This window comes from Nelusetta ayraudi, unplaced genomic scaffold (assembly GCF_046127955.1).
Source record: "Nelusetta ayraudi isolate G7.1 ecotype Tasmania unplaced genomic scaffold, CSIRO-AGI_Nayr_v1 ptg000013l, whole genome shotgun sequence".
NCBI lineage: Eukaryota > Metazoa > Chordata > Actinopteri > Tetraodontiformes > Monacanthidae > Nelusetta > Nelusetta ayraudi.
Genome location: NW_027466063.1, coordinates 2,877,901 through 2,894,164, shown reverse-complemented (window position 1 = coordinate 2,894,164; position 16,264 = coordinate 2,877,901). Strand labels below are relative to the sequence as shown.

The window sequence follows — 16,264 nt, the reverse complement described above, 5'->3', positions numbered from 1 at the left end:
CTTTTAAAGAATTCATTAAAACTAGGTTATCTACAAATAATGAAGCAGGCTGAAGTAGTTGAAGGCAATGATTATTAAACTGTTTCAAATATTTGCTTAAAGTAAACACAGTAAACAGAAAGGATAAACAATTAGAACCGTGTACACGGCCACAGTATCAACACTCGTCACATATTAGATTTCCATTTTGGAGCTTTCTGCTGACCACACTAGACCCAACACACACACACACACACACACACACACACACACACACACACACACACACACACACACACACACACACACACACACAGGTCTTATTTTGTTGGAATGTTTAGAAAAGGCTCATGCATTCTTTGCAATTCCTGTGTGTTTCATGTGTTTTGAAGTTCTTCATTTTCTTTCTTCTCCAGCCCGTCTGGAGTCCACGCCTGGACTCGGTCTGGATCCAGGTCCTGACTTCTCTGCTCTCCCTCGATTGACTTGGCAATTGGAGAACCACACAGCGAGCCGTTGAAAAAGGGGGCAGCCAGACCGACCGATGGCGTTAGGAAATCTGGCCCAGGTGCTGCTGGGATGGGCATTGTCTGTGTCAGTGGTCCACGTGACTTGTAGCCAAACTGGGGACGGACCGTATCAGGCTAGCCGCTTCACTGGCGCTGTGGACCAGAGGGAGGTGCAGCGGGTTCGACGCCGTGGCCAGGAGACGCTGAGAGGGTAAGGATGCCGATCTGCATGTGTGCGTTTGTGTTCGTGTGTCATCTGCCCTCAGGAAGCACCATGGCGTCCACAGTTTCTGCATTGAATTGTTGTATTGAAGAAAAGGACACTGAGTTTACTTTTGCATGCAGAACTCATTAAGGTTTGCAGCTGTATCTCGGGTTTAAATAGAAATGGCTTTCCCTTCTCTTGGTTTTCCTGGCAGCTCTCTTTCAAGTGCTGTGCTTTCTGGGCAGAGGCCAACTTTGGCCTTGTACCACGTTATGCTGGTGAAGACAAGCACATTGTTTCCTCAAAAACAGCACATGTTCAGGCTGCTTTAGATTGATTTTCTGCTTTTTACTGTGAGAATGTCAAAGTGTCGTGCCTGTGCAGCAGGACTAATGAGTTAAAAAGTAGTGGTCCTGACGCCCTGGTGTGCATCAGTGGGTGATTGTTTGCTGCGAAAATGCACAGGCCTTTGTGTTTTTAAAGGTGATGTTCATTTCACTGAGTGCACATTGGGGGCCATTTCCACCGTGTCACCCCTCACCAGTTGCGAACCCCTGTTCCTGCAGCACTTTCCTCCCGTCTGACATCCAGAGCCTTCACTTTGTTAACTTAACACAATGAGCCTGGGCGGGGGATGCACATCAGCGCAGCGAAGAATTCTCACTGTATATTTCGCCACCTCTCGAAAAACAAAGGATGTTTTGTTGGGGCCTGTTTTTCGTAGTCTGCATCAGTTATTCCTATCAGGCTCCCATCTGTCCCAGCTTATGGCTCCCCCAGAGCCAAGCCACAGGAAATGAGGTATTGGTGTGACCCGAGGGAGGTAAGAAAAGGGCATTTGTTTCACCGCTGTAGGTGACAGAATAGCAGAAGGAAGCCCAGAGGGCAGGGAAAGTATGAAAGAGGGAGAGCGCATGAGGAAATGAGATATGAGACGTCGAAGAAAGCAGGGGCACGTTTCGTTTGTGGCTTATTAATAGTAAAGGCGAAGGCTCACACAGCGTCATAGACTGCTGTTTTCTCTAAAAACACTTTCAGCTTCGGCTCCTGCTGCGAGAAAGAAGTAGATTCATCCGCCCCGTCGCTTCTCTGGATTAATATGGAAGGTATTCGTAATCGGAGCGCTCAGCGCCGCCGTGGCTGAGGTGCACTCGTCTCAGCCTCAAACCCCTCCCCCAACCCTCACCCCAAAATGCTCAAAATTGGCCGGCTGGCATTCGGCTTTGACGTGTGTTGTGCAGCAGAACACTAGCTGAAGTTCACAGCTTGACTGAGAGACACCAAGCAGCCCGAGGAGGCAGAAGGGAAACCGGGCGAGCTTGCACAATAGCTTATTATAATAGTGTGTGATTTTGTGAGTGCATTTAAAGCCTGCAGACCTTTTCCATTACATAGTTATGATCTGGAAGCACTACTGTGCTCAGAATAAAATGCCTGTGCAGTGATAGTTCTGCACAGAGGTGAGTAGTTATTGTCTTAATGTTAGTCGAGGCTAAAACGCCTGTTTGACTGCCGGGTTTTAGGTCAGGTTTCTGGCAGAGTGCTCAGCCTCTGGCTGTTTTGATTGAATCGCTAGGCGTTGCCTGTTCGCTGTCACTTGAAACACTTGGAAATTTTGAAGCGCCTCACTCGCGATGACTTAGTATGGCAAAGGCAGAAAGTACTAACGTGTTAAATTTAATTTTGGTAAATGTTTTCACTGTGTCTGGCCAAAACCAAATCCCAAACAATCTGAAGCTGGTGAGGTCATTCCATTGGCATGCGTGCGTGTGTCATCGATTGACCTTTGGACAGAAGCTGGAGAGTTAAGAAATCACATTTGTCACGACTTGAGTAACTGTTTTGGCCGAGGAAGAAAGCGGTTTATGGGGCCTGGGCCAAAAGAGTTGTGGAATTTTACTACAACTCATTCACCTCAAGAAAAACTGCAGTAAATGCAGTTTATATCAGTGTTCCCTATTTTTTATTTTTCATCATGCTACACTTGCAGGCAGTAGTCCCATTGGGCTGTCAGCAGCTTCTCATGGGTTTTGCAGATTCTCGGTGTGGTTGATGGAGGGAGGTTGGTTTAATGATGGTCATTATGCTGGCCTTGAGCTGGGCTGCTGTGTTTATTTGTTGGCTCCAGCTCCATATCGCCTGCTCTGTCTCTGGTAGCGCTCGTTCTGATGCTGAATGACTCTGATTTATTGGCTTCCCCTGCAGCCTGGCATTGGTCCGCTCAAGTCGGCATCTGATCAGACGTGAAGTGAGGAATTTTTCCTCCCTCTTTCCACGGTCGACCGTCAGGTTGGACCAGCTACCAGCTTCAGTATTTCTTGAGGGGTACAGTTGAAGAATCTGGCCAACTTCTTTGTTTCTACCACCCACCTTAACTCACTCCTGCTAGTATAGCGCAGGAGAAGCACTTTTGGATGAAAGCGCGCCTTTATATTTCGCCTCCCCTAATCCTTCCAGGATAATGTCAGTACCACGGTCATGGCCTGTATAGAGTTCGCTATTCACTCTCTACCTTACATATTCCCAAGGATGAGAATAAAAAGAATCTTTTGGGTTTCCACTTTTGGGTTGCCACAGAACTTGCCACTGAACTTTTCTTTTCTCACACAATTTTTTTGGCATTATTATACTGTTACTATTGCGATGTTGGATTTATTATTATTCTTTACTCCGTGACCTAAAAAAACACCCATTTAGTAACAACATCTCAGTAGATAAATTGGTGTTTGCGTATGGCATCATCCATCTTCATTTACTTGCATTAAAGTGATTTCTGCGTTGTGTTCTTTGTGATTCTTTCTTAATAACTTTTGAAACCCAATTCCAAAAAAATTTCATTTCATTGGCTATAATTTCTGTAAGTGACCAATTAGAACAGCAGAGATCCATAGGATTTCCTGCAAAGTGGAACCATCTGATCACTCATTATTTGGCATGACCCAGTCTAACCGTGATTGGAGCTCAGTGGTCACTTGGTGCACCTCTTGCCAAGGACCAGTGGATCACTTTGTGCAACTCGAATTAAAATGCATGGGAATCACTGGCAATGGCTTGACGTAAGACACAGCAGTCTTGTTGGTATTACTGGAGATGATGGAAATAATTTGGTATTGTTTGCATTACCTGGCCAGGTGAGTGTAACAGTGGTATGACAGGTCTAGAAAGAAATGTCACAGCAAACCAACTAACCAACCAACAACAGGAAAGAGTTGGACTTCCACCAGCAAATAAAACTGAATCCAGTCATTTGCCCCTGACTAACATATTTTGGAAGAACATTTGTAATATAGCTGGGGACAGTTGGCTTGTACTTCCTAGGTACAAGGATCTTTATGGCACTGACTCAGTAGAGTCACTTGTAAAACGACCTGAGTTCATTGAATCACCGCTCCAAAGCCTGAGAGTCCACACAGTGAATATCGCGTGCCACATCTGCTTCCTTGATTTCCCTCGAATCCAATGTCTTAGAACCTCCATTCGTGGCCTCTGTACCTGCGGAGCGTCGACAATCGAGTATGGTTCTGACCTCCTGAGCTGATGGCTGAGCTGCAGGTCCAGGTGTTGCTCCAGGCAGCAATATGCGAGAAATTTGCTGAGGTAGGGGTCAGATACCAGTGCCATGACCTTTGACTTGTGACCAGCGCATCAACCTATCCATACCCGTCCACGTCCACGTACACAAGCACCTGACCCGAGGTCGAGGCAACTGTGAACTTCTTGTCTGTCTTTATGGATGTGGACATTTACTACGGCCGCCTGCTGCTGCCTTCCCTCGCCGGATTCCAGCTGCTCTGAACTCAACCTTTGACCCCGCAGATTCCTGCAACTGCAGCTGTATAATGTGGTGATTTTTTTCAGAGTTGCTAATCTAATAACTGTAGCTTTGTGTTGAAAAATAAAATCCCCGACCAAATCCAGCTGTAAGTTGGTATTGTAACAGATGAATCTACTGCTGTTTGGTCTCGAGGTTCTTTGAATTCTTTTGTTTTGGACAAATCAAACCTAGTGGAGGAGAAGGTGTGAAGGTGACCTACTTACACTAAGATCCCTCAACACTCTACAACATTCTTTCCATTGTCAAATATTTGGCTAGTTGAAATCATGGTGAGCTTAGCAGAAATTAAAACTCAACCAAACTTTACCACAGTGTGTTAAAAAGGGGGTTATTGCGCCCTCCTCACGCCCTTAAATCTCCAGACCTCAGCCTTCTCGGATCTTTGAAGTCCGACTACAGTATCCGTCTTTCCCTCATTCGTCACGTTTCACCTCGGATGAGGTGGCAGTCGCTTTCCTTCGATTGCTATTAATGGCAGTTAACGAGCGATCCGCGGCCCGGGAGGCAACTTCAAAGAGGTAATCTCCTTTAGATTAAACCCTGAGAACAGTAGGGCGTTTCAATATTGAGGAAAGCCCCCGGGGCGTAGACTCCATTTTTTTTTTTTTAATGGCTGTCCTTTATTCTTTATTCTGAGTTCATCCTTTGAAAGCCTCCTCTCTGTGATCGGAGAGCAGGCGCTGACCTGAAGGACAGATAGAGGGAGTGAGAGGAAAAATAACAAACCAAAGCACCTCAGGGTCAGACCCCTGTAATCCTTCATATATTGACATCCCCCAGCTCAGCAACAGTTGCTCATTAAGTGTTGGAATGTTTATTTCTTGCCCTATGCATTTCTGAAGTTTTTTCTCCCGCCCAGCCCCACTCACAGGTTTGTGTGTTTGCCCCAGAGAGTCCAACCCCCACCGAGGCTCCGGCCTCCTCTAGCTTTCGCTGCTTTCTCCTTTGTTTCCTTACCTCTCTTTCTGCTCCCACACCTCCAGTTTCCTCCTCTTCTCAGCATGAACTTGTTTTGCTTTCCCTCCCACTGATCCCCAGTTCCATCCCCACAATCCCGTCCTCTTTCCTCCTGGGCGCCATTTCTATTACACCCTCTTTTTGCACCTTTTGCAGGTTCTATCGAGCAAAACTGGTCTTTGTACCTTTTCAAACCTTTCCTTGCATCCATTTTATTCTGTCCATTAATTCTACCCATGTGCATACTTCTTGTCTGTATCCCCAAAGCAATGTTAGTGCTCGGTCAACCACTACCACATGGTTTTGGTTGACACTTCCGGGTTTGTGCAAACCCTGAAAAATATAACTTTGGACACCTGTTCCCAGGAGTATTTTACAGCATGAGATAAACTGCTAAATATGTTTCATGTAAAGGTAGTCCATCTGGTTTCTGTACAAATGAGTCAATGTTGATGATGGCTTGGGGGAAAATAAGTAATAGTTAATGGGTGACCGATTGAAAGTTCGGCATCCTGCGGCTTCCTGTTTAGAGAAAAATGAGTGACTGTTGAGATAAACAACAAATGCAACAGTATAATTCATGGTTAGCATTTACAAAATTACAAATTGAGACATGAAGAGGGTGGTGTTTAAAATGCTTGTACTTTGTAAATGTAAAACACTACTGGCTTGCTCAGAGCTAGAAGTTAGTACATTTTTAGCCAATGCCTCTAGATGTGACCACTCTTATTCAACTGTGTGCCACTGTCCGCCACTTGTTGTATAAATCTAACTAGTTCTCTGCCACCACCCCACAAAAACAGTGGGTAATCTAGTGCCTCTTTTTTTAAACAGCCATAAATTACGTCCTGGGGGTGGAAACTGTTTAAAGAGAGTCGTGATCCCTGTGGCAAATGACTTTACCATGAACATCTGGATCAGGCTTTAACCCAATTTACTCCTCGCTCCTTAGTCATACCATCAGCTAAAGAAAGTAAACACTGTAGCCACCAACGCCCCTAGCATTACAAACTATGGAAGTTCATCTTGGATACCACCATTACCGCCGCTTTGCTTGAATCCCAGCCGTTTTGGGGGGTGAACCCCCTGTTGCAGACTTGTGCTTGCTTCCCCCACAGTGTTTGAAATTCAGCATTTGAGTCGGGGTCCCTGAAAAAAACCCGAGGCATGAGTAGGTGGGCAGTTATTCACGGATGATAAAAACCAAAGTGTTCTTTGCATTAGCCGGGGCAGCAGCAGACCACAGAGTGAGTGCGTGTTTATACGTGTGTGTGTGTGTGTGTGTGAGAGTGTGTGTTTGTGCGGCGTGTGTGTGTGAGTGTGCGCTGAGGCCAGCCATCTCTAGATGTGGTTTTGTCGATCCCCCATTGAGCAAAACATTGTGGCTAACCTGTCAGGCCAATCAAGCACTCCATCAGCTGTGATGACTCCTACATCTGTCAGCCAGGTCAAAGGTCACTGCAGGCTCTCCTCCAATCAGAACCCGAGCCTGGCCCACGGGGGGGGGAGGGCAGCGAGGTTGAGTAGCGCAGCATATTTGGACGTTTTCCAAAAGACAGAGGAGCTAAGATTCGGGATTCTGGAGAAAATGGGACTTTATACATCCTGTCCTTCCAAGTTTACATTCTGCCTTCAGTAAAAACAAAATGGGATTCCTCATGTTGTTGCCCGCCCCCCCGCATTTCCTTCCTCCTCCCCTCTCTTTGAGAATACCACCATCCATCATCAGACAAATTCTTGTATCAAAGTTGGTTGTGTTTACCGTGAGGCCAGGCAGGCCTCAGGCAGCGCTGAGAACATCGTGTAAGTTTGTGTATTTGTTTGGGAGGTGCACTCAAACATGTTTGGGGGGTCTGGGTGACTAATGAGTTTGTTTGCTCTGTGCGTCTTGTCTCCGCAGGCCCAATGTGTGTGGATCGCGCTTCCACTCGTACTGCTGTCCAGGCTGGAAGACACTGCCGGGAGGGAACCAGTGCATTGTCCGTAAGTGACTTTTTTTTCTGTGTGTGGAATGCGTGGGATGGCTCTGTGTCATCTCCAGTCGCCATTTATGGCCGAGGACACTGGATTTGACCTGCTCTGCCGTGTCTTCCTCCAGCAATTTGCAGGAATTCGTGCGGCGATGGCTTCTGCTCCAGACCCAACATGTGCACCTGTTCCAGCGGTCAGCTCTCTCCCAGCTGTGGATCAGGAGCAGGAAGTCAGTAACCTACTTACATCCAGTCTTTACACCCCTTAAAAAGCAAACGTATTAAGTAAAGTGTGGCAAGCAATGCATTGCTTTTTTTTGATACTTTGGATATGGTCATTTTCCTTTTTGGTCTTTGTGCTTAGCTAACTGGCTGCTAGTTGAGCACCTGGTTCCAACATATCATCATCGTGGTGAATATAACAGTTAATCGGCTAAGTATCAACATTTGGTTGTAATAGCTGCTTCAATCTATTCACATTGTCAAGGTGCGATTGGAGCGGTGATTCACGTTAGCTTGGCCGATTAAGAAATGGCGATCATTTGAGGTCAGAAAATAAGTTAGGCTCTCTCTATCGCTTGCAGTCTACTCTTCTAACATATTGCATACAAATCAAGCAGTAGGATTAGAGAGATTACAGAGGCATTCCGTCGACCCCGGTCCAAGTTTGAAGGCTAGACAGTTTGAGCCAATTCGTTTTCTTTGATTTCTTATTGCATGACCACTTCTTAGAACATGTCCAGCGACTGTGTTGAGCCATTGTTCTTGAGTGCGGCTACGAAAAAGCACAACTGCTATTCTCTCGAACAAGCTTAAGCCTGACTTAACTGAACCGTGTGATCATGCGAGCTGGCTTAAACTGAGCTGATTTAATCATATTCTCTGTCTCGCAGGCCAGTTTAATTTCCTTCTCGTCCAACTCCTCTGCTATTTTCCAAATGAAAAGGTCCCACCCTTGTGTTACCGGAGCCAGAACAGCGCTGTAGCCAGTGTAATAGTAGTGTATAGAGTCGGCCGACTGCAGCCTGCAGGTCAGAGAGTTTGTCAGGATTAAAGCAGAGTCTGGACGCCCTAGCTCAGTCTGACTGGCTTAGTTACAGAGCGTTCAGGGTGCGTGCATGTGTGTGTGTGTGTGTGTGTGTGTGTGTGTGTGTGTGTGTGTGACTTGGGAGTGCAGCAAGGTGTGTTGCTGCTCTCTCACAGAGTGTGAAATCAAGTTAGTCTGTGGGAGATTAGTGCAGTGTGTGCCGGATTAAAATCTAAAAGTTGGTGTGTGCCCATCGTGCAGAGAGCGCTCCTGCTAAGCCGCACTCTGGGAGCACGCAAACTCTGTGTCCACATGCATATCCAGGGGTGTAGAATGTGTTCAGCATCGTCGTTCTAGCCAAAGTCAGGTCGTCAGTCATGCTTCGGCCCTGCCAAAATCTTAACACGCGCTCGCATTCCACCGAGGCCCAATCTCACCCGCACAGCTGCGAGCGCCGAGGCACTCGGATGTATACGCACACCCCCCCCACACTCGACACAGTCAGTAAGAACCAATCGGCTGTGACCCCGAGGTGTAAAACAGGATCTGTTCCAGCCAGAAGAAAGGGATGAACCGTAAAGGGAGGGCGCAGAGGGTTGGGAAACTGGGAAAAAAAAAAAAAACAGCGGCTGACCTCTATGGCACGATGCAATGAGAGATCTCCTGCAGAGTCAGTGTATTGGCGAGAGCCGCCGAGTCATGATCCTCCGGGGCTGCCGGGACCAGCTCTGTCGAAAGTGAAGCGATAAGTTAAGGTCAACTAATTGAGTGCGATACTCTCAGACTCACTTTCCTCAGTCTGCGGTGACTTTGGTGCCGGTCCTGAAACAATCACTGTGGCGCTCAGAATGGGTTTCGACAGTTTCAGTAATCCAAACTGAGTCAACAGCGTCCTGTCCTGTGCAGGGGATGTGTTTCCAACAGTAAAGATTTTACTTTGGATACCCCGTTATGCCAAACTCAATTTTCTTTTAAATGAACTGGCTGTTAATGAATTCCCAAGAAATGTGCTTGGTTCATGATTCAGTTCTTTTTCTCGCTACACTTTTCAGAAAGTGTGAGCTAAAAGATGGCGTTCAGAAAATCATGTCTTTGTGATGCCACAAAGGGCAATAAATGATGCCTTTGGCAGGTTATTGGCAAAACACAGGTAATTCGGTAATTCATCTTTAGAGGGTGTGAAGAAACAGAACAATGGGAAAGATGTGTAATATGGGATCTATAAAGTAGGTTTAGTTGACAAAAAATAAATGTTGCCCTGCTTGGAGTGTTGTATCTTAAACAATACCCATTTTATTAAAGTCTGAGTGCAAACAGGTCGATGGCCTCGGACAATCCTACTCCTAAAACCGCAAACGCTGTCGACTGCCTCAGTGCGATTCTCCCCATACGGCAAAAACTGGTGATTTGTTTCTACCTGGGAATGCAATTGATTTTCAAAGAAGCAAAATTTTATTTCCACACCAAGCAGTGATGTATGTTATGTTTGAATCTCCCCAAAGCCTCCCACTTAACTCCTTGGATGTGGACGCCTTTGACGCAGCGGTTAGCCGAGAACCGGGCTTAATGCGTCTCCGTGACTTTGGGTCACGCTGAGGGAAGGCGGGCGCTCCACATTGTCGACTTTGTCTCCGCAAGACATGTTAACTCCCAGAGTGCTTTTGAAGAGAGCTTTTGGAAAGGGGCCACCAGCTGACAGGGATAATTCAGCGCAGTTGGGAACAAATTGCCGCTCCTCCGAGATCCAGTTGGAGTCACTGGTTTGTTTCCTTGCGTCTATATTACGCCGTCTGGTTCTTGCACCGTGGCTCGTCATGTCATGCTAGAGCACCTTGACGTTTCACGTCCAACCGTTGGAGAAGTTCAGACGAGTCAACACAACTGCGTTGATTATTGCTTCCATATGTGCGATGGCCAATAGATGGATGGTCGGTTAGATGGGTCCAAATGCAACGACATCAATATATTTCAGTGAAAGAACATCAATAAACTCGCCTGGGCCGGTGTTCTGAGTTGATTTTCAGCGTCTGTATGGAAGAAGGAATAAATGGCTTTAATATGGATCCCAGTTGGCCCTTGGGGCCCTGAACTGACGTCCAGATGGGAGCAGCTCGAGCTCAGAGCGCTGTGGGAGTGAGGGGAACTGGAGGGACGTGCCGAGCTTTGCTTCCTACGGTGTCATATCAACCGCAGAACCATTTTTTACGACTTGCCAGTCAACTTCCCAGCATTACTGAACACGTTGGAGCTCCTCAGGTTGCCCCGGGATGCTGCAGTGCCGTCTCCAGCGTGTGTTGACTTAGTGTGTGTGCGTGCGACGTCCAAAAACTCTTAAGCTTCCTAATTAAAACCGACTTCTACTCCATGATTCTTTCTTTTTTTAAGATACTTGCTTTCAAACTGTGTCTTCCTGCGAACAGCCAGGCAACAAGTCAGAAATGTGCACCATTCCAGATTTAGAAAGGGAAAGTCTTCCAAAGCCGGGAAAGCGTCTTAACCGTAAACATGAGTCACATTTACGGATAACCTGCAGTTGCGACATGCGAGCTCGTGGACGCCATGCACTCAGGTCTTGCTCTGCGAGCAGCTGCGCAGAACAGAGGGCCGCACAGGGCCCTGTCTGCCCATTACCATAATTACAACATCATTACCACAGGCGTTCGCCCTTTAATGCTGAGAAACAGCTGTTTCCAGACTGACAGCCTTCTATTGGCTGTGGATCACTGGTCAGTCCTGGGAAAAACTGGAACCCCGTCACTGTAAAGTGTGTCGGTCGTAACATGTTGTGCTGCCCTGTTAGACGAGGCATGAAAGCAAACAAACTGCTCGTGGAGTGTTTTCCCCGACTCATTATTGGATTGTTAAATTGTCTTGACAAACTCTCTCTCTGTTTTCCTGTCTCTCTGCTCAAACCCAACGGACTCGGTCCCCCGGGGTGCTTGGAAATGGGGAGACAACACAGCTATAAAGCTCCGTAGTTTTCCACCAAACACACACAGACAGACACACTCATACAAAAAAAAAGAAAACCCACTCGGCAACACAAGCTCGGACTTCCTGTGTTGCGCAGACTCTCGTAAAAAACACCCAGATGTGTGTGTCTAACACGGGACACATCCAGAGTACAGAGAGGCACATTGTGATGCTGCGAAAATCTGCACCCACTTTCTTCTTAGCTCAACGTCTGGACGACATGCGCACACACACGCACACACACACACACACACACACACACACACACACACACACACACACACACACACACACACGCATGAACAACACTCGCATACCCCAACCCCCCGAGCATCCTGTTGCTCTGCACGTGTAGCCATTCAGCCATGGGTCATTGAGGCGAGTAATCTTCCTCCACCTGCACGGGGATGAAGTGCCATGGGGAGAAGTGGAAGGGGGTGGAGGTACCAGTGAGATCATCTCCTCCTCCTCCTCCTCCTTCTCCTAAATATGATCGTTTTCTTGCTTTCCTTCCCTCCTCCTCCGCGTCCTCCTTCCATCAAGTTCCTGTCAAAGCAAAAAACACGCACACCTCCACCTCCGCAGCACCTGCCCCATCCATCTCCATCCCAGAGGGCGAAGAGTTCACGGTGAAAAAATTGAAGAAAAAAACTAAAACACAGCCCATGACTTCTCCTCGATGTTTTTGACCTATTTAAAAGGACTTGTTTCCTGGGATTTGGGGTGGAGGGGGAGTGGGGGGGTTGAAAAATGGGAGAGAAATCCCAAGTGGAGTCTGTGCATGCTGGAACCGTTTTCCCGGGAAAAGCAGTCACTCACTGCATCCATTATTCATGCTACAGCAACACACGAGGGGGGACGTCAACATTTGGCAACGGGGGAGAGTCCCGAGCTGCGAACCCCGCGTCCCGAAATTTCCCAAAATGTACACGTGAGTGGTCTCCCAAGTGCAGCCTTTTTGATGGTAAAAAGAAACGGCACACTAATACACTGACCTATAAAGCTGGACAGCCTCGGAGATCCAAACTGTTTGTTTTAATTTATCTGCACGTTCCCGGTCCAGACTATAAGTGATCACTGCCAAATTTTGTCCACTTTTCCTGCCAAGTGCTGGACAGGAAGCTGGTGTGAATTCCCCCTCCCGCCCCCAACCTCCCACTCTGGATTGATTCGGCCAAATTAAGTGAATGAAACTTTTGTTAACGTTCTCGGCACGTTAGACCTGTGCGGGGAAAACACGGGATCCCAGCCCGGGAATGGTGCTGCGTCCCTCCATCGTGTCACCAAAGTCCAGCCCCCCATTAGCGCGGGGGGTCGGGGGCGATTACAGGGAAAAGCTGTGTAATCCCTTCGCCGTGATTCACAAAAGAAGTCGCATTCGGCGAGTTTGTGTGCAGTCACAATAAGTGGGAGGATTAGGGGAATGGCCAAAACGCCTCCCGTTGGCACGTGCGCAAACTCACAGAGAGCCTCATTAGACGAGGGCCGGTCTTCGGGGAAACTGTGTCTTTTCCACTCAGCTCTGCCGGCCCGAAAATCCGAGAGATACAGAAATGGCATATGGGAGAGGAGGAAATGAGTGTTAGTCATGTGGTTTATCAAAAGGTTGCCGGCTGAGGGGTTCAGTTTCCAGCTCTGATTGGCTGCCCCGCTCCTGCAGTTTTCCATGTGCAAAAACAAGCCCTGATCCTGACTCTCCGAGTGCCCGTCAGACTGACATGCCCAGGAATTCTCCCAGTGTGTCACATCTTAAAGCCTGTTTTGAATAGCACCCCTTGGTTTATTTACCCTCTCTTCAAGTCCACAACCTCCTCTCTTTATGTTTCCCCTTCTCTATCCTGTTTGGATTTTCTTTTTAACCGACTCATCCAGTCCCCGTCTCCTCTCAGCAAATTCCTGACCGACTGACTGCAACACCCAGCTGGCTCGACTTACTCCTTATCCCCAGTCTGCCTGATTAGCTTTGGGTTTTTTTTTCTTTTTTTCTGGCCTGGAGGGACTTTTGAGCCTTGTCTATTCATCTAAAGCTGTCAAAGCAACATCACCATTGTATGAAAACAAAAGAAGCGTGAGAAAAAAGAAGGGAGCCTCTTGAGTTTTAAAGTGAGGCGTTTTATTTAAGTCTTTGGTGTCTGGAAATCGTCCCTCGGTGAGCCTTTCTGGCAGCTTGATCACAGAATCGCGAGGTTCTCTTTTGGTGTGTTATGTGTTTTACCGTCTGTTGCTTCAAATAAAATATGTGTCCAAGTATGTTGTTTGCAGTTTGGTTTACCACCTGTGTCTGTCTCCCTCTCTTGACAGTTCAGTCCTGTAACGTCAGGTGTATGAATGGCGGTAGCTGCGCTGAGGACTCGTGCGTCTGCCCCAAAGGCTACACAGGAGGTCACTGTGGACAACGTGAGTGAGAGCCGCTGCCCTCTGCATGACGTTGCCATTGGTTACCTGTTTTCAGCAAGAAAAAAAATAACTATAGTTTAGCTATAACTTAACTCCAGACACACTGCGTGTTGGTTTTCTCTCATATATGTAGTAAATAAAGGGCAACTTCTGCAGCATCAACTTAAAAGTTTCTCCACTTTCCCTCTTCTGGAGCGATCAAAGCTTAAAACGAACCTGGAAGTGAAGGGAATGGCTGCCATTTGCCCAAGACATGATGTCACCCATGAAAATCCTCACACATGCTCACAATACGGAGCGCACAGCGCTAGCCATGTGTTAGCGTGCTGGTGATGTAAGCTAATTGGAGTAGATAGAGAGAGAGAGAGAGAGAGAGAGAGAGAGAGAGAGAGAGAGAGAGAGAGAGAGAGAGAGAGAGAGGACGTGCACATGTGTCATCCCGTCTCTCCCTTGTCTCCCCTGCGTCTCCTGCAGCGGTGTGTGAGAGCGGCTGCCAGAACGGTGGACGCTGCATCGGACCCAACAGATGTGCCTGCGTCTACGGTTTCACTGGCCCGCAGTGCGAGAGAGGTGAGAGGTCGCCGCCGGTTCCGTGTTGATTCAGTCTGGTGTGATTTCCCGCAGCAAAGTCACCAGTTTTTAATGCTGAAACTAAGATTTGATGGGGGTGGCGGTCACCAGTCACTCTTTATGAAGCCACATATACCTGAGGAGGAGGATTAAAGTGAATGTCATCCTGACCGGCTGTATTTAACACTATGCAATTTTCCTTCAGTTTTCAAAAATCTTTTTTTTGTGATTTGTTCACTCGTAACGTGACAAAGACACGGCCTGGCACTGGCACAGTGCCCCCAGCTGGCCAAGTAGGGGCTGATTTAACCTCAGTCGCCTGCCCAGCACCCTCTGTCAACAACACACGTGTCCAGTGTCTTGTTTGGCTGCTGTCTCCTCCTAACATTATTTTCCTTCCAAAGTCCTCTTGATGCCTCTGCCATTTCAAACATGCCGAGACTTGTGAGCACACCAGCTTCGCGTAGCCTAGCAAGAAGCATTGATGCTGGTATGTTGAGTGTGCCACAAAGCAACATAAGACGTTGTAAAGAATCCCCACTTCAGCCAAATGAGTCATCCATGTACATAGTACAAGTCAATTAATCATACAAATGGTTTTAAAGCTGTAAAAAAAAGAGTCCACACAAACATTTGGTTCCTGTCGTCCCTCTGAGACCAAAGTGGCTTTTGCCCAACTTGAGGATGTGAACTAAAGCAGCCCAAACGTCCGGGAGATGGAAACTGTCCAGCCAAGTGGGTGGGCGAGGCTGTGTTAAGCCTTGTCTTTATCAATGCACGCCAACACACACGCTTGCGGAAGATATATGAAACCCAGAGAGGCTCTGTTGCAGCTTTGTGGCCCTATCACTTCCTGTCAGTCCAGACAGTTCACGACTCCGCAGCTCACCCAGAGCTGGGGTTTGCAAACATAGATGACTTCATCGTCTCTGCTCAGACAGACAGTGGGTGTGCGTCCCTGGAGCTTTGATCAGGAGCCCGTGGTATGTGTGTGGTGAGAAGCCATTGGCAGGAGGACAAAAGACTGTCCTGTAAAGATGAAACAATATATATGATATATTTTTCCTTAGAGCGACTCCCTCCTCTGACTTCAAGCAAATTATCATGTAAATCCAAGTGACTTTCCAGCACATTGAATGTCATCTGTACATCTTTAAACGTGCTTTTAAAAATGTAATCAACCCTTAACTCCTATTTTTTTAAAATTCCGGATTCTTGCCCCTTGTCACTGTGACGTTTCAGCTTGTTAACATGCCTGTGTTTTACTGTGTCGTTGCATTATATAACTTTAACAGCCTCCCTCTCGCCATCAGCTTGTTCTTTATTCCTCGTAAAAATCCAAAACTCTGTGCATTATTGGAAGCGTTTAGACACATGGCAGTAAATTAGCCCATCAGCACCATTACGCCGTCACAGGACAGTGCAGGCTTTCTTTGCGGAGGGAGTTTGGACGTGGTGCTATTACAGAGCAAGTATAGCGTAGACAGAGGAGGCGGGGGAGGGGGTGTTGCTTTTTCAGGAGGGACGGGGCCGAAAAGTGAAACGGACTCCCCAGCTGTGCACACAAAGCCAGGCGGACGAGACCACAAGCGGTCGACGTCGATGAAAACAGGGACCTGCAGGTAGTTTGGAGTGGAAACGGTGGATTTAATGCGTCAAATAACCCCAGTGATTCACGGGGGGGCTGCGTTTTTCGGGGGGCTGTCCCGGGGGATGTGTGGCTGCGACGTGAACCTGGGAGTGTCGCGCTTAAATCAACATCGGCGGACGCGCTAACGTGTGACGTCAGGTGTGCAGCTCGCCGCTGCAGAGACTAAACCTTCAGCCGGTTACAACTTTGTG

General features: G+C 47.5%; 1 protein-coding gene across 1 annotated transcript in view; it reads left to right on the top strand.

The window, feature by feature from the left end:
- Positions 1–472: 472 nt before the first annotated feature.
- Positions 473–16,264, top strand: part of fbn3 (fibrillin 3) — a 57,199-nt gene continuing 41,407 nt past the window's right edge. Inside the window, exons 1-5 of the mRNA XM_076022815.1 lie at positions 473–699; positions 7,386–7,468; positions 7,584–7,685; positions 13,757–13,852; positions 14,327–14,422. Coding sequence (XP_075878930.1) covers positions 524–699; positions 7,386–7,468; positions 7,584–7,685; positions 13,757–13,852; positions 14,327–14,422 — 553 coding nt within the window. The 5' untranslated portion in view covers positions 473–523. The remainder of the gene's footprint in view (positions 700–7,385; positions 7,469–7,583; positions 7,686–13,756; positions 13,853–14,326; positions 14,423–16,264) is intronic.